The 18,898-nt window shown below is 35.2% G+C and overlaps 1 protein-coding gene across 1 annotated transcript in view; it reads left to right on the top strand.

Moving 5' to 3' along the window:
* TTC27 (tetratricopeptide repeat domain 27) overlaps positions 1-18,898 on the top strand; it is a 136,507-nt gene that overhangs the window by 97,984 nt on the left and 19,625 nt on the right. Inside the window, exons 11-14 of the mRNA XM_014950399.1 lie at positions 4,804-4,899; positions 7,071-7,193; positions 13,307-13,534; positions 18,345-18,443. Of these exons, the coding sequence (XP_014805885.1) occupies positions 4,804-4,899; positions 7,071-7,193; positions 13,307-13,534; positions 18,345-18,443 (546 nt within the window). The remainder of the gene's footprint in view (positions 1-4,803; positions 4,900-7,070; positions 7,194-13,306; positions 13,535-18,344; positions 18,444-18,898) is intronic.

The following is an 18,898-nucleotide window of genomic DNA, read 5'->3' as shown; positions in this document are numbered from 1 at the left end:
GTGTGTGTGTGTTTCTTTCTTGATGTTGAAATACATCCTTGCTTAATACCTTTTGTTTTGTGTTTGGATGCTTTAGTTCTTCACTATTCAGAGATTTTCATCATTTAACAGAACTATATAATCTGTGAGCTTTTTAAAAGGATAACTCATTATTTCCTTTAAGTTGTTTTAGTTTCCAAGCAACAAAATCTTGTGTTTAATGTCAAAATACTGTTCTGAATAATGGTTGAATGTAATAAGTCCAAATGTACTGGGTTTATGTCTTTTTATCTAGTGATAAAATTGACAATCAATGAAGTAATCACTATTTTGACATAGTCTCCCTGATGACGTGTAGGCTAATCTCAGCTGTTTTCATTTTTTCCACAGTATATCCATATATATCAACCAGAAGTTATTCTCTCACATTAAGCAAAACTTTACTGCATTGTTATATGAAAACTGGTGTTATTGCTTCATAGTTTCTGGCATTGCTTCACTGGAAGATTAAGTATTTTGACCATTGGATTTTAGAAGTCTGGGTATGTCTAAGTTTCTCCCAGTGGTCTTGGTTACAGGAGGTCTTGGGTTGACAAAGAACTGTTGAAAAAAGTTTGTTGTTTGGATTGTAAATATAATTTTGGTTTGTTTTTTTTTTAAAGTAAGTTTACCAAATGAGTGTAACTCAAGATCTAATTGCCTATCCATAAGGTACTAACATACTTACAGTACATTAGAAAAGCTTGGAATATCTTATCTAATTCACGGGAAAGAAAATTTGGAAAACTCAAATTATTCTGTATATTTCATTTTCTGTATTTGTCACCCGTTTTCTAATGTGTATAGTGTTTCTGAAATTTAGGCATTGATTATGCAATAGATATTTTCTTCAGGGGGAGTGCAGGTTTTTTTATTAATTCTGTATTTATGTATTACCAAGTACACTGTTGCAGAGCAAGGCTGCAGCAATTGCTGTCCTAATATATCCTGAATTAACTTGGACTATAGTTCTTTATTGGGCAGCATTTTTCAGGCTTTATTGTTAGAAAATGTAATTTGGCAGAGGGTAGTTTTAAAAATAAACAACTCACTTAAAGTTTTAAAGCTTCAAGAATTATGGAGGTTTTCTGTTAGACAAGTATTTCAATATCACTAAATAAACCTACCCATAGAGCACACGGCTGGCAGGAGAATTAATGGAAGAACTACAGACATATGGGAGCATCTATAATACAAGAGCAGTAGAGTTGTGATATCAACTTGCTGATCCTAAATCATACAGAGGTAATGGAAGAAATAGAAGCGGGGCAAGGAAAATGGAAATAGGTAGTCAGGCACAGTGTGGAGAGGTCAGGCTGATGTGTGGGATTTTCAGAAGGAATCTTCAGTCTTGGGAGAAATTGAAGAAAAAGGACCCGAGAATCACAAGAACATCACAAAAATGTTGTGTGTCTGGAGTTTCCATGTTAGAAAAGACTGAAAGTCTTTCATCCTCCTCTGTCTCCAGAGCTAAGGTTACCAATTGGGTGATACATGCTGGACCATGGCGATAGTGAGAAAGCAGAACATATGACAGTATCAGTTTCCTTTGGCGTAAATCAAGATAAACATATGCTAAAAGCCTGTAAGAAGTGGGACATCTTAGAGTTGTTAGAGAAGGAGGCAAAAGCAAGGTAAGATAATGCCACAGTGAACACATAAATCTGGATTAGGTGATAGAGGAACATTGTGGTTTATGGCTGTAGGGTGCATTCTTGTGGAAAGGACTCCTGGGTGTATGGTCACCACAAAATCATAAATAAAAAGGAACATCAAGTGTACCAGGATGTTGACACAGCCTGTGAAAAAAGCTTTTGTGCAAATGAAAGAGATATGGTGGATTAATTGTGACTGCAACTATTGACTGTGTCAGCCATAGAAGAAAAGGACATTAAAAATGTGGAGAGGATAAAGAGATTGAAATTTAGCTAGGCTCCATATCAAAGCTGATACTTTATAATCAGGATCTTAGTGATGTTATACGTATGGTGAACATAGAGGCAAAGCAAGGATATGTAAGGGGAATGAATGTATGGAAATTATATCCAAGGTGGAAGAAATCCTTTGCAAACTTCATGTACTCAAGTGATGGATAATTACTAGCTGAGTTTGATTAGTAAAGTGATTAGACTGAGGTTGATTAGTAAAGTGAGAAAAACTCCAATGTGATCATTTCAAATAGACATGGTGTACTTATCCCAAACACAGGCTACTTACTGTACTTCATAATCTCTTACCAAAGATTTAAGGATGAGATGGGGAGAATGGGAGAATGAATTGTGATTTCTAGAGCTGCCTTTTCCTGCTTTCAAGTGGCAATAAAGTAGTCTTTGCTCATGATATAGAAGTCCATCCAAACCATCTGTGTTTTTGTTGTTTCCAGACTAGATTAGTGTATCTCTCTGTACTGTGTTTTTTGACTTCAGAACTCGTTATCTATGGCAGATCAAGCCTTGGGGGCGAGGGTGTGTTACATGATGGGAGAGATGATCTGTTAAGCTTATTGTTTTTAAATGTTGCATAGGAAGAACTCATGTATCATTTAGAGTTGTGAATTTTCGTTGGTTTCTGCTCTAGTTTTATTTAACTAGTTTCAAGGCAGGAATTTGAGGTTTGGGTTAAACTAAGACACCAAGTCATATGTCCTTTGATTATGTTGCAAATATTCTAAATTTGCATAGATTTTTTTTTTTTTATACATAATATTTATCCTGAAGATTATTAATGAGAAAGAATGCTCTCTTGGTATCATCTTGCTCATCTTATTGATTTATTGTTCTATGATTAGATAATAGCTGTGCAATATGATTAGGATTCTCATTTTCTCACCATTATACAACCAAAATTTTATTTCTTCAAGCATAATTCAGAAACATAGAATTCAGCAATTATTTAGTAACTTATTTTCTATTGCTCACAAATAGGCAGAACTATCACAGCTTATTTTTTCAATATATGAGAGTGCATAAACTATGGGTTTTAATAGCTTTTAAGTTCATTAGTATTTATACTTTTTAGCAACTCTGTAATATTTGTAAGGTCTACCTACATTTTCAGGTTTTGGATCTACATACAGAGTAGTGTTTGTTTTGGGAAGGGAGAGAATTCTACTTTCTAATAGTTATATTCTCCTACAACATGTAATTTACATTAGGCTTTTCTGCTTAGGAAGTGTAGAAAATATGGCCACAAATTTTCCAATAAAATCTGTTGCTTTTGAAAAACTGTTTTTCTTTGAATTCCAGTTTTTCTTTTGGAACTATAGAAATAATTAAAAAAAAAAAAGCTAAAACAAGAACAAAATACTTTGATTGACTTAAAACTTTTTCTGCTATCCATCTCCTGTTCTCAAAAAATTATTTTGCAGGATTTTCTGGCTTTGCTCAGGCTTAGAGCAATTATTATTTTTAAATTTTCCAACTGTAGGTTACTGCTTTGTCTGGTCTTGTAAAATGATTACCCAAGGAATTGAACAATTTTTCAGTTTAATTTTGTTGCAACAGAGTATAGAAAAATGTAATTCTGCGTAGCGTTAGAAGATCTGAGCAAAACTAAAACTGCGAAATATGATTTGTTATATAGTTTGTAGTCAAGTAAACTCTGTAATTAAATCACATTACTTTAAAGGTTTTATTTGAATCTGACTCCTTTTGGATTGCTTGGAACTGTGTAAAGGAATGTAATTTTATTAGTCTGTCCCTTTCCTTACTACAAATATACCTCAGCCGTTTTCTTGGGGGAGGTTTTTGGATAATCTATAGGAACAGGTCTCTGGCAATAATTTTATGAGAGAGAACATGAATAAGATTGAATATTTTAAATATTAGTATTTAAAATTAGGTCTGAGAGCCTGTCTAACTCCTCCTATAAATTTTTGACTGAGTTGTATGTGAGACTTGGATAGATGAATTACGTGAAGGCAAGTAATTTAATGTACCCTTATTTATACATCTGGCCTTAAATTTGCTAGTTTAGTGATGACTGGCATTTGAAGAGAGTTTCTCCCTTATCTTAAAAATTCTAACCAACTTTATGACTATAGTGATGTTTAATATTTTCTTTTTATTGCTATTGAATTTTGATTGAATTAACTTCATAGTGGATTTTCAGAGAAGAAGTTAATGCTGAAGCTGCTGCACTTTTGCTATGTGAAAGTTACCATTTCCTTTCAAAGAGTTTCAGAAGAAAACATTTCAACAATTCAAAGCTCCATCAAAAGAAAAAAAAAATGCCTGAATAGATTTGTATTTCAAGTCACAACAATTTTTTATTATTATTCTTTATTAATAGAATTTTGCTTCCAAAAGGATTGTCCACTTTGTGGACAAAGATGTTTGTCTTTCTCTCTCTTTTTAATAAGAAATTTCATGCCTAAAGCCCATCAATACTATCCTAGACAGGGAAAAACTAGCTAAAGGATTGAAATGCATTAGGCAAGGTGACTTTAATATTTGATATAGTTTTACTCTGCAAGCATTTTTTTGGGTGTTGTAGACGTGCTTCTTATTCCTCTTAAATGCACGTCGAAATTTAAATTTCTTCAAAGCTTTTTATTTATTATTAGCTGTAATAAAGAGCTTTTACATAAATGTTTATTACATTTTCTTATATGGGATAGTAAAAAGACTTGTAGCATATTATGGGGGCTTTCTGGCATTTAGTGTTATATTTAATATAATTTCTCCATTGTGTCAAGCATGCCTAAAATCCTGAATGCTTTGAATTTTTTTTTTTAATTGATTAATTCTAATTAAATATAAATCAGAGTATACTTTGCATTTACAGGCACTTGCAGACCAATTTGAAGATGCAAATACGTCGGTATCTGAACGCATGAAGATTTTCTACTGTTGTCAGGTGCCTCCACATTGGGCCATACAGGTGTGAAGCAATTCCATCTAAAGCTTTACTTAAAAGTCTGTGGTTCTTATTATTTTTGATACTGCGTGACTCCAAGGTCAAGAGAGTATGATATGATCTTGAGTTGTAACACTGTAGAAATAAAGGCATAACCTAACAAGACAGCAGGTTTTTTTTCTGGAAAGAAATCAAGTTCTACAGTCTTTTGTTTTCAGATCTCATGTTCTGTAATGCGCAGAAGTAATTGCTTGTAGTGCAATTCTTTTTTACCTTCACTTTTCATTCAGTAAAAAATGGACCAAAACTTTCAAGCTTCCAACATATGTCCTGTAAAAATAATCTTGCTACTGTCTTGCTATTTATTACTGTTTTACTTATGCTAGTTAGTTGTGTCTTTCTCATCTTTTAGTGATCGCTCTGAGTTGTTTTCAGGAAGTAGATCATGGCCAAAGCAGCCAAATTTGGAGTCAAAAGTACACTGGAGAACTCCTTGAGCTGAGAAAGTGTTTATTTTCAGGACATGCTCCTTTTTACTATTTCTGACAGGATTTTTTTTTTTTTTTTTTAAATACAGTGTTCATCTTCACTCTTTCTAGAACAGAAATCTAAACATTAGATGATTTAACAAACTGATCTGATTTAACAAGCTTAAGAAAACTTTTTGCATTGCTTAGCTCCAAAAGCGTTCATGTTGTTTACTTTTAATGGTGTTTATTCCTTTTTGATTTCTAACCTCAATGCATATTGCTTTAACCAAGCAATATGCATCTATCATATCCTCTAGCATTCTCAAATTATTCCACACAACCTTTCAACAGGTACTTGCAATAAAACTAGCAAATGTAGTTTTCATTTCCAGTTGTCAGAGTGGCACTTTTCAATCCAAGCCAATTTTCCAAGCCAAAGATAGAAATGCTAAAATAGGGATTTATAATGGAAGATGGCTGCTGTCTTCTAGTTATAGTAATGAAAGAGGCATTGCATATATAGATTTTACCAAATTTGACTCTGAGTAGATTTAATAAAACATAAATAAGATATAATTCCAGATACTGGAAAGCGTAGGGTTTTCCCATAGCAATTAATATCAAGCTACCAAGTAACTACTTTGTTACAGATTTTCAGTTTGCTACATATTTATGTTAAAAAACTGTATCCAGTTCTTAATTCCTATATGGCCACTCCTTGGATTTGTAACATGTACTGAACCCAAGCCTACACTGGACCCATGGAGAGATCCATGACATCTACAGAGAACTTAAGGGAATCCGTTCAGGAAATCCACCAAAAGCACTGGAGAAGTTCCCTGCATGGGAGCTCATAGCATAATTAGGTGTCCTTATACAGAAATTTCCCATTTGTTTTCGCAAAGCAAGTAGTATATGTCACACATAGTAAATAAGTTATCCTTTCTTCAAAGATAAAAACCTATATGCGATTTTAATCTCCTCTTAAAAAAAAATAAACAAAAGACCAAAGTAAACTTTTCAAAATCATGAAAACATACCTTGTTTATATTAAAAAGATTACTCATTTATTTTCATAAGTACACTGAAATAATAGCTAAATTTGAAATAACAAAGAGGCTGACTTATCTGTGAGGAAAACTCAACTAGGGAGTTGAACTCAAATGCAATATTGATGTGACTAAAAACTAACAGCCTTTGGCAGTGGCTGTTTGGGACAGTGATTTCTCATGAGTACCTAACGAAATTGCATCAGAGCCTTTCTCTCCATCTGTGTTTGCACATGTACAGATTACTATGGCAAAGCATTGCGAAAAGAGGCTTTAATGTCCTCCTTCAGCCTCTCTTTTCTACTCTCAGCATTCCCCATGTCCTGCTGCAGCTGCTCTCCAACTGTATGGGCCATGTACCTCTTTAAGGGTTGGAAGTTCAGCTCTGTCAATTCTTCCTTGCCATGTCTGTTTCCATTTTTGCATTATATTATTTACTAGTTGAAAGTAATTAAGCTCCTGACATGAACAAAAGTCAAATCAAAACAATTATTGTTCTTTTGGTGGGCTTTTTGAGGTATATACATTGTTTGAGGCTCCAGCTTGAAATTTCAAGATAATTCCTTATTCTCTGTCTGCTTCTTGGTGATGTCAAATATGCCTCTAACATCTTTTAAAAATGTAAATTGTATTTACTTACCTATTTTCAGTTAACTGCAATTTCTTGTCTTCCCAGCGTCAGCTTGCGAGCTTGCTCTTTGAGCTGGGATGCACCAGCTCTGCCTTACAGATATTTGAGGAGCTGGAAATGTGGGAAGATGCAGTGATCTGCTATGAAAGAGCAGGACAGCATGGGAAGGTAAGAAAAATGTTTTTTACAATTGAGATCCTGTCTTGAAATAGGATCTGAAGTATGAAAGACCATCTGCCTTGAGCTGTCAATTCACTAATAACACTTCTACAGACGTATCATGAGGTCAGCCTGGGGAAAATGGCCACATGACATATGAGTCTGTCATAACCTGTGAATGCTAAAAAAAAAAATAAAAAATTTAGGGTAATGACCACATGAAATAGAAGTTGGTTAATGAGAAATAACTTGGGAAGCAAGACACTTGTGACAGTTGTTCTTGAATATATTCAAAGAAAATTTACAACTATGGATGCACAGCAAGGTGTAATGTGGGGATTTCAAGAAGGCTGTAGCAGCCATTCATGATGGGGTCTTGGAGCTTTGTCTGGAGGGGATATTAGTTTTCTTTCCCACTTGATTTCAACCTATTAACTGTAGTTGCAGAATCAGACAAGATTCTGCATAAGATTAAAAGGCTTTACTTTGTTAAGTCTGTGTTGATATTTTCCTGAACTTCTCCCGTGATTTCTTTAACACTGCTGCAGCTACATGTGATCAGCTCCAGACAAAGACAATTTAAAGCCATCAGCTAACTCTAAGTATCAGTGACAGAATTATTTGAAAATTCTGCTAGCAGGCTGTAGCAGCCCTGCTATTGTTGATTATGTGGTTAATAGTAAGAGCAATGGTAGGAAGATTTTAGAGAATGATATCTGGAAGCAATGCCTACTTGGGTGTAACTTCAGCTGTGCTCTCTCTCTGGTGCAATCTCACACATAAAGACAATAACAGGAACTTATGCTGTCAGGCATTGCTTTCAGAATTTATATAGTTTCCAGAAATACTCACTTTCATATAAAAATGGGTTTTCTTTTCTTCCCTGTTCTCTCCCTCTGTTTGGTATGTGATAGCATTAAATATATGAATGTATGTGTGCCTTTACAAAGACAAAATTACAAAGACTGTGCTTACACTAATTTAAACTTACAGAATAGAGAGTTAAAACTTCAATTAATAGAAAAAATGCAGATTTTCTCATAGTTGCATATTTTTTCTAATTATTTTGCACCAATGCCCAGGTTTTGGTCTTTTAAAACTGACAGATAAGTTTTGCTGGCAAATTCTGTGTCACATTATGCATGCCTCAGGGATAGTATGCAAATACCCCAATCTTTTCAGTACAGTGGAGAAGTAGAGGTCAATATTTTCCATTTCCTGGAAATGCATTCTATCCTACTTATATTCACAAACTGCCCTTAGGGAGTTATGAAAATGGCACTCGGAGAGTAGGACAGGATATCTGACACAGGAAGCTGCTCAGAAATGCTTTCAGAATGAGAGTTTGTGCTGTGCTTTGAAAAACAGAAAATGCTGTATAAGTAGTAAGTAACAGTAGTGCTGGGAAAAAAGCTAGATTCAGATCAGAAAAGCCAGAAAATTAGAAACATTTAGCTGTACGCCAAGGGGAGTGACTATTTGTGCTTCACTCCAAAAAGCTTTCAGTGTGTGAACTGTCTGTATTTGTCAAAGATGTTTGTATGTTTTCACATATGGTAGTTATTCTTTTAGAAGTGCACGAGAATCTACCAGAGCAGTGTGTTGTTCAGTGGATATTCATGTCATTAAAGAACTTAGCATATATGTGCCCCAAAATAATTAAATATTAATTATTAAATTAATAGTTAACTATTAAATAAACTTCTGCATGTTTTTCACTCACAAATGCTTTTATATAGAAGACCTGAATTTAAATACTGAGAAAATCTAGTAAAACAGCCAGATATCAGCAATATAAATGTATTTGATGAGTCCTTACACATCAGAGGAATATGTTGCGTCCTCCTACTTTTGAATTACGCACTGACAAAGCAACAGTACATGTAGATAAGGCTATGTGCGGGTCCACATTATGCACTTGGGAAATACTCAGTTATAACAGGGCCACAGAGCAGTACAAATTTTGCGGAGTAACATTTAGCAAACTTTTTTGGTGGGTCTTTTATTGTTGCTGGATAGGGCTCTATACTCACTTGTTTCATAATCTGAACAAAATTAGTAGAAAGTGGTATCATAAGAAGAGAAGAGTAACAGAGTGCCAAGCGATGAGCAAAACAGGGCACAGAACAACAAAAAAAACCTTACAAAATCTGCACAGTATGTTGATAGTTGCTGTCTTTTACTTTGCTGTCTTCTCATTCCAGTCTTCTACTCATATTGCTTTAACAGACTTGTTGCAAAAGCAGACTCTAGTCCCCATGTGTGTAGTGAGAACTGGTGTTGAAAGTGTCCTTGTCCTCTCTTTTAACTGTGAGGAGGACCCAGAGATCTCGAGAGTATTATTTGCATCAGACTTTTTTTTGGTTAAGGTCTACGAGGCCTTCTTCAACCTCACTGGAAATGGATAATACACTAAAAATGGTTATAGTTCTCTGCTAAAAAAAAAAAGGAAGGCTAAACCACAGATGTGAATTTTCAATTCTTCCAATTGAAGTGGGGCCTTTCTCGCTTGCAGGAGCTCTAGAGCATGGTAGCTGCTGACCTTTGATAAATTCATGAGCTCTACCTTTTAGCCAGGTATTCTGTCTTACAACCAAGTTGTCAACCCTCTCCCTATTTCATCATCTCCTCAGAGTAAACAGCATGGTACACATGGGTATGTTGGTCTAAAACACACTGGTTTTAGACCAACACACCCAGCAATCCACGTTCTACAGAGTTGTATTTTTTGTCATGACATGGCACAGGTATCTCTAAAACAGTTGAGCAAGGAAACACAATTATGATAAGATCTCAGAAGCTCCTATTTAAATTCAGGAAATGCTTCCCAGATGCAAGGTCAAGTAGTACTATACTGATTAGTGCATGAGACCGTTCAAGAACTTGATTAGGTTCCAGTACGTATCATAAGAGACGTAGAAGGCAGGTAAGCACTCCTATGTGTAGCTACAAAATTGAGAAAGAGGAGTAAATGCTTTGCCAAGGTCATGCATGAAGTTACAGGGAAGGAGAAATGAAAACTGCAGAGCTCTCTTTTTCTCTCACTACTTCGCTCCACGCTCATCTGTTCTGCTGCTTCCTGCAACTTCTCTGGTAGCCTGGCAAATAACAGGCAAACAGAGAAGATTAAAGCATTTTAGGAAATACTTTGAACTAGCAAGGGGATGAATTGTCAAATAATAGAACTGGTAGATCTGTGAGGACTGGGGCTAATAGGGCCTTTTAGGAAACAAATAAATAAAAGCATGGGCACATGTGGGTGGGTCGGCAAGCGGAATTTTAGGGTTGGGAAGGCAAATGCAGGACAAATCTTGAACTTGGTGTCCAGAAGTCTCTGTAGTGAATAATAAAAAGACACCACCTTTTATTTAAAACAAACCCCTTTTACTTGTTGTGGATTTTTGTGAAGCATTGCCTGTTTAATTCCCATACCAACTGTAGTAGCCCAGAAAGCTGATAACAGCCTAAATCTTTCTCGTATTTAGTTCAACTGGCTTTTGAACTGAGTATTGAATGCCATCCATGCTGGTGCAGACCGTTCTGTGAAAATCAGTGTTGTTATAATTAAATTTGTTTCACTCAGCATATACAGCTTCATTTTTTTCTTTTTAGGTAACTTTTGATTGATAATTTTATTATCAAAGCTTATTTAATTTAGATATATTTTTTAGTTATAAAGCATGGGAGTTAATCATTAATATCTGTTTAATGAGTAAGAATAAACCTCTAGTGGATGTATTTCTTTTATATACGTTGCCTGAGCTGCCTAAAAAATGTTCGTTGATAATATTTTTTGTTAAGAGGAAGATTTTCTTTTTGCAGAAGCAGGCTTCTTATCAAAGATTAAATATGCATTTTTGAAAATAGTTTAGTACAAAGTTAGGAGACAGGAATATTTTTCTTGACAAAAACATAGGCAAAATTAGAAATCCTGTTTTAAAACATTATCTGGTTTTGTAGAAGACAAATGGCAAATGCTTTGAGAATACCATTATTTTTTTTAAGATCCCCTTTGTATTAGTGCTTAAAGATTTAAGTAATAAAAAGGTTTGTGACATGCCAGAAATGTGATCAGATAGCTAACCAGATGAAGAAAAAGTCAGACTTATTTAATTCTCTGTTTTATCTGTGCGTTGAAATATTTATGTTGGCAATGAATTCTTGTAAGGTTAGACCAGAACATGATGTTTTTATGCTCTTAAATGTGAGATGCAATTAGTGAACGGTTGACTTTCTGGTCTAGTGTAGGATTAGTAGTAAGCACTGCCACAGAAAAGCAATCTGAACGTGGGAGTGCCCTGCAGAGGAAGAGGTAAAGCAGCAGCCTGCAATGCACTTTTCACCTCAGAGCTGCTGTTCATACAGCAACACTTCAGTCTTTTTTCTTTATCTGAAGGGAAAAAAAACCACCTTACCTTTTGGTGCCTAATGTGATTACTGCAACAAAAAAAGCACCGAGATCTCTCTGCTCTAGAAAAAAAATCGTCTTAAAGATCTATTAATAATATGTGCTCCTTTAGTCTTGTCATAGCAACTAATGGAGCCGGGAAGAGGAATTAAACTGCCCTTTAACCAAACCCTCTGCAAGTGCAGTTCTTCTTGTTAGGTGAGGTTTTCTAGTGCTTTGACTAGGCTAATTCTAGATTTTAAGTAATAGTTTCTTTGGAGAGCTGTTCTATACACAATTAAAAACAATTGCCATTAAGTTATTTTCCTAATATTCTGCTGCTAATTTTCTTCTTAATGGGATACCATTTTTGCTAGTTTAAGATCCCTTTAGAAATCTAAACAATGCGTCCCTTTTTCACATTTGTGCACTTCGAATATTTGTAGAATTTTACTGCTACTTTATTTAACAAAAATGATAGTAAGAATTGTTAAAATTACAATACATTAAATATTTCAAAACAAAGTAAAACAAAGTCATTTTTCTAAAGATGATTTTCAGACAGGACCAGTGAATTTTACTGATTGGAGGAAGAGGAGTAAGTGACTGATTCTCTAGAGAACATCTGAAGGGCAAAGAAAATATTTCTTATAGAAACAAGAAAAGCAGCAATAATTTAAATGCAGAGATGAAGTCAGCTTTCCTTTTCAATAAAGATAGAAGAAAGACTACTGTTACAATGTCAAACTTCAGTTCTGTATTGAATCTTTCAGGCTGTATTGAATCTTTCTTGGTTGAGATGCTTCAAACAGATCTTACCTAATTGAAAAATGATAACAAGCTGAATTATGTCTGTTACATTTTTTGCAGCAGGGGACTGAGGTAAGAGGTCGGTCTTAACAACAGATCATCTGTCCAGTGTATTTATCTTTTCAAAATGCCACAGAAAACACACTATCTCTTGTTTAAAAGAGAAACAATAATTTTATTGTTAGAACAAGATAGTGACCCTGGGATAAAGAGCTTTTGAAAGCTGGTTACAGCTCAGAAAACATATCTGGGAGCACCAGCTCGTGTCTTCTTTTCCATAATGCTGTGTATATTCTGAGTATATTTTATCTCAAACATTTAGATAAATTTATAACTTGTGCATTTTATGTAAAAGACTAGCATTTCCAAAACCAACAGTATGAAAGTGGATGTCTCTTCAGACATAACAGAATGGAAATAAATGTTTTCAGAAAAGAACAATTAGAGAAAAAGGAATGACAGTCATTGCAAGAGTACTTATTAGGATTTATAAAAAACACAAATTATAAACTATTAGGATTGCACATACCTTAATGGTGCTGATACTGCATTGCTGATACACGTAGGTGTAGGTGTGATGTCCAGGACTGATATTTGTTCTTGGACAGAATACACACCTAAGAAATAAAAGGAGGAGCAAGCTGCTGCTTGTTTTAATGGGTAGGTTTCCCTTGGTGCATTAAACCAAAAAACACCTTATTATGTTGGTGCTGAAGTGGGCATTTTTAAGAAATGTTTGGAACCAGATTTTCTCTAGACTTTATCTTTGATGCTGTGTTGGATCAAAATACTGTTTCCTTACTATCTTTACTTCTTAGTCTTCAACTGATGATTGCTATGTTCTAAAGAGGTATTTGTTCTGGTAGGCGATTCACTGAAAATAAATTGTCCCATTATGTATTGATTTCTCTTTGTTCTTTAACAGGCAGAAGAAATACTCAGGCGGGAGCTAGAGAAAAAGGAAACACCCGGATTATATTGTTTGCTTGGTGATGTTCTTAAAGACCACCAGTACTATGACAAAGCCTGGGAGCTCTCCAGGCACCGCAGCGCCCGTGCCCAACGCTCCAAAGGCCTCCTCCATCTCCGCAACCGGGAATTCAGGGAATGTGTGGAGTGCTTTGAACGTTCAGTGCAGATCAACCCTATGCAGGTTGGGAAATGAGACACATACGGGTTTGTTTTAGTTGATGTGTTCAGTTTTGAATGGTGACATGCTTTTTTAAAAGGCAATTCTGTGCAAAGTTGTCAACGTAACAGGTTCTTACTCTTCTTAGCAACTTTTCCACCGGGAACTTGGAAGCCTAGCTAAAAATGGTAGCATGCTGAAATTAAAACATCTTTTTTCATTCAGGCCCTTGCATGCAGCTGACTCTTTACCTGTACAGCTTTTCTACTTCAAAGAGATCAAGCCAATGAAAATTAATAATTATCATCAACTAATTTGTGAACAAGTGTCAAGCAAAATAATCATAAGCAGAATGCTCTACAGATTTTAATGAAATAATTATTTTGCCTTGTCTGTTGGCTTTGAATTATGAACTCTGATCTCTGTATTTCACAGGAGTCTTTTTCAAGTGTTGTAGTCTGTCCTGTTCTGGAGTCACTGAGAAGCATTGTGTTACACTTGTGTTGACAGTAGCTTTTAGTACAATAATGCATCAAAACTGAAACCATAGTTAAAAGAGTTCTCTTGTTGAAGCTGAGTATTTTGACAGAATCTTTGCAAGCTGTTCTCCAGACAGTTTTTGTAATCTTGTTTCAGTTTCTTAGCCACTATATATCCCATCCCAATAAGGTCCACCCTGTGGAAAGGTCTTGAGAATTTAAAACAGCTTTTGGAGTGTTTATGTATATAAATTGAGCCATTTTAAAGTCCATGTGAAATTAGCATATTCCTTCTTGCCCTCCAAAGAATACCACTAAAGATGCTGGTTTGAGTTCCACATAACTAGCTGGACTTCTGCTGTGAAAAATTTTAAAGACCTCCAATGTTTCAAATCTAATATCCTAAAAATTCTTTGTATTTCAATGATATATTTTATTCCAGTGAATCAGAGTCCTGTTCTTATTCAAGTGAACTCCAGGTAACTTAACCAGCTAACTTAACCTTTAGAATGGAAAGCAAAATGAACAAAAATGCTTCCCTTGTGTTTCAGTTCTCCTACTGACTTACAAAATGCCAACAAAATATATATTTACTCAGATAGGAACCTTATTGAAATCAAGAGGACTCCTGGATAATAGAGGGCTGCAGAAAATGGTCTACAGGGCTCAAAGCTGAGAAACATTCTGTTGAGATGCTGTTTTATTTTGTGTCCTATCTATCCAAAGGAAGCTTAAAATGAAAGGCAATCCAAGAAAAATAGGCCAGTCCATATAGGAAAGTGAACATTTCCTCCTCTTGTTGTTCAGGAAGCTCTATTTAAGATTCAAACTAATTGTTTCAAGCAAATAGATTGAGAAGATGGATACTGTGGATTGACACATCTCTGTCTTCTAAAGTCTATCTGTATTCTGTCACTACAGAAATGAATTGTTTCCTATGCCAGGATGTTGTGTGGACTAAGAGCAGAGAGTAAGGTGATTCTAGATGCAAGGGCTTTAATACAAGGAAAATATTCATTGAGAAACTGTTCCCAGAATTGTGAATAATTTATCAGGTAAAGAAAGACTCATTATTACAAAGAAATTACCTTTTTTTGTGGTTATCAGAAACCTTCTTGACAGAAGGGATTTTTAGGCTGCAGCAAGTGATTCCCCAAAATATCTAATGGATAAAACCATTCTCTGTCAACCATCCTTCAATCTTACGTACTCTTTGGCCAACTGGTCAAGTTTGGTTCAGGTCTCTGAGGGTAGGTCTTTGCAGTATGAGCCAACATCATATTAGACTTTGGAGAATCCACAGAGGAATGGAAGTCTTACAGTTCAAGTATATCTGAAACTTGTCTTCTATAAGCACTGCTGCTTATGAAATTACTTGTTCTAGTACACGCCTAGTGGGAGACATGCATTTCTCTTGCACTTTCACTGCAAACAGCTTACAAGGGGTAGACTGGGACAATTCCAGAGATCAAAGAGCTCATGCAGTCAGTTCTCCCATGGTAAGAAGTCTGTGTTACAAAACTTACAGTTAAATAGCAGATTTGTTACTTCTTGTACTGAACAGTGTATGGTTCTCTATATCCAATTGCTTCACAATTGAATTTAACAGAGTGTTCATAGCACCTTTTTTGTGCCCACACCAGTCTCCAACATGTCACAGTCTGCAAAAAAATAATAATCCTCTTTTGTGCTTGGTTATTTGGCTCATAACTTCTCAGGCTAATTTTCCTTCGTGTGAAGCAAGACAAGTGATCTCTCTCTAATTTGGAAAAACAGTCACGCTTTAGAAGTCAGCTTGCCATCAACTACATCTGGAATTTAAAGTTTTGGACAATGCAATGAGGGCCTTATTCTCAACAATCCTCATTCATTTTGTAATAGTAAAGGTAATTTAAGAGTTCAGCTAGTCTTTCCCACTGGAGATGACAATAGAAGTCTCTCTGCCTACTTAAAACTGTAGTATGTTCTGTCAGTGTGTTGTGTTCAGAAGAAACTGAATTATAAGGGAGAAAAATTATGCCAAAGTGAGTAATTAAAAAGGTACTCAGCTAGGATTTCACTCAACTAGAGCTCTTAAAATGTTGTAGTAATTACTAGCTTCAAAGACTAATTTTGCTCTGCAAGGTATAGATTGGTTCTAAATGAACACTGCTGTATTCCTAAGAATATTGTACCGAAGAGTTTACTAGATTCTGGAAAAAAAAAACACAAAACAAACAAAAAACAGTAAAGAAGTTTCTCCAGGTATATGATTTCGGCTTTTGTTCTTTTTAAATATTCAGCTATTCTGTAACTAGGTTATTTTGGAACCGTATTCCCATTAATATGAGAGAATTGTTTAGACTTTTTTTAAAGCATTTAATAATCATTGAGACTTATTAAAGACTTGCCTGGAAATTCCTGATGGCAAGTTTTAACAAAGAGTCAAAGCTTAAATTATCTTCCTTTGCTGGTCACTGTCTTCAGTTTTGAAAAGTATAAAATTTACAGCTCATTCTCATGTGTTTTTCCAATCAGTAGCGACATTCGAACCTCTAGGCAACACATTTTTTGTATTTCCAAAAAATAACTTGAACCTAGTTTCACAAGCCTTGACAAAAGTGTTTTTTTTTTTAACTTTGGACAAAGTTTTCCTTACATTACCTTTCAGTCCGTCATTTTCCTCAGAGCAATTGTTACATCAGCCAGTGGAATCAGCAGATTTTGTGCCCTCCCCAATAAAAGGGGAATTCTTACCATTCTTTCCACAAAAAAAGCTCAAGTCCATTCTTAAACTGTATCCTAAATAAATTATTAAAGAGTCACTGCCGTTCTTATATTGTGGAAGAAATTCATGCTTCCTTTCCAGATATCTAAGGGATGATAAAATAACATTTCATTGCTGTAGTAGGTCAAAGACAATGAACCTTGGTTTTTTGCTTGTTTGGTTTTTGATTCTGTGTGTTTTTTTACACAGCTACCATGTTTTTCCAGTTAACTTGTCAGACATGTTCTTTTGCAGCTTTCTCATTTGTGTAGCACACCAGTTTTTAAACCATGTCCTCTTATTTTTAATAATCCCCTTTATATTTTTGTTAATTGTTAAAACTCTCTCATCTTTTTAGAGCATTTTTGAAAGATGATACGCAGTTTCTCCAAGCTTTGAAATATCCTGTCTTTAAATGTTTCAGGACTTTTGCAGATCTTTACTCTTTTGCTGCCCTTTTTAGTTTTTAACACAGCTTTTCCATTTTAAGTAGCTCTTAAATTTAACATGGAATCATGGAATTAGAGAATGGTTAAGAGTTGGAAGGGACCTTAAAAATCATCCAGTTCCAACCCCCCTGCCATGGGCAGGGACACCTCCCACTAGACCAGGGAGCCCCATCCAGCCTGGCCTTGAACACTTCCAGGGATGGGGCATCCACAACTTCTCTGGGCAACCTGTTCCAGTGCCTCATCACCCTCACAGTAAAGAATTTCTTCCTCGTATCTAATCTAAATCTACTATATCTTTCAGTTTAAAACTGTGACCCCTCGCCTTGTTGCTACACTCCCTGATGAAGAGTCCCTCCCCATTCTCTGTATTAAATGGGTAGCTTTTGTTCTTGAAGGACTAATGACTCCAGATGCGTTACAGGGTATCTTTTGTGTGGTAACATTTTTAACCCGATCATTCATACTGGTCAGGATTAAGGCTGTACTGTCTTCTGACCAGCTTCTTTGTATCTAAAAGATTTAGCCTTGGAATTGCGTCCACTATGGTATTTACTAAACTATGTTGAATGATTTAAATCTCTCTGTATTTTCTGAGATTTCTATTTTCACAGCCTTCTGATATCTCCCACCATGTTAACTTCTCTATTTTAGTCAAGTATTCCGAGATACAGTCTTCATGCTGCTGAAATTTTAATCCATAGCAGTTCTGTTGTTTGTTTACACAGTTATTTTCTATATGACTGATGCTGAAGTTTGCTTTAACATATAGCGATATTCTTCCATCTGCATGAACTGTTCAATTTTCTGTATGCTTCTTGCCTCCATATCATAGCATGGGTAACATTGCGTAACATTGCGTTATAAACTAGAGAAGATTGATATCCTGACAAGTAGAAAAAGGGCTTCACGTATGGTTAAGTGGTCTTTATATAGTGAACATCTTTCTATATCCATATTTATTGAAGCTTTGAACATAAAGTTTTCCTGTATTCTGCATACAGGATATTATTTATTCCAACGTAATACTATTATGATAACCGAAAATCAGGTAAAATCAACAAGAGTAGTGTGTCTTTGAGCATCCAGGCAAAATTATTTCTTTTGTGCAGAAATATGTATGTACATATATATGTAATCACCCATTTTTTTCTCTCCAGCTAGGTGTATGGTTTTCCTTGGGCTGCGCATACATTGCTTTAGAAGGCTACGAAGGTGCTGCCAAAGCCTTTCAGCGCTGTGTGACCTTGGAACCAGATGTATGTACTTTTCAACGAGCGATTCAGATGGCTTATCAAAAAGCAACAAGGATGTTTTCATTATAAACAAGCAAAGCAGTAATGAAAAATTTGCTTAAGCCTTAGCCCTTTGAATAAATTAAACTTGTGCATGAAGGATATATTTTTGTAATGAGACATTGTAAAAACACTGGCCCAATACTTTGCTTCATCCAAGTATGTGTGTGTGAATGCTAAAATATGTATGAGCAGAAATTCCTTTATGCTTGCATACATTGCTAAAACAGAGAAAAGGGAATGAGTAGACTGTGAGGAGTGCTAAAGATAGAGATAAAACAAGAAAACTAAATTAAAATACTTAGTCTTCTAAGTAATCAAATTCTACTGAAGAAAAAGTCAAATAAGTGGTTGTATGACAGGTAAATTTGTAACTATATATTTCATAAGCACACGGAGAATTTAGGCAGTTTTTCTGG

Source organism: Calidris pugnax, unplaced genomic scaffold (assembly GCF_001431845.1).
Source record: "Calidris pugnax isolate Ruff unplaced genomic scaffold, ASM143184v1 scaffold24, whole genome shotgun sequence".
Classification (NCBI taxonomy): Eukaryota; Metazoa; Chordata; class Aves; order Charadriiformes; family Scolopacidae; genus Calidris; species Calidris pugnax.
This window is presented reverse-complemented; position numbering and strand designations above follow the sequence as displayed.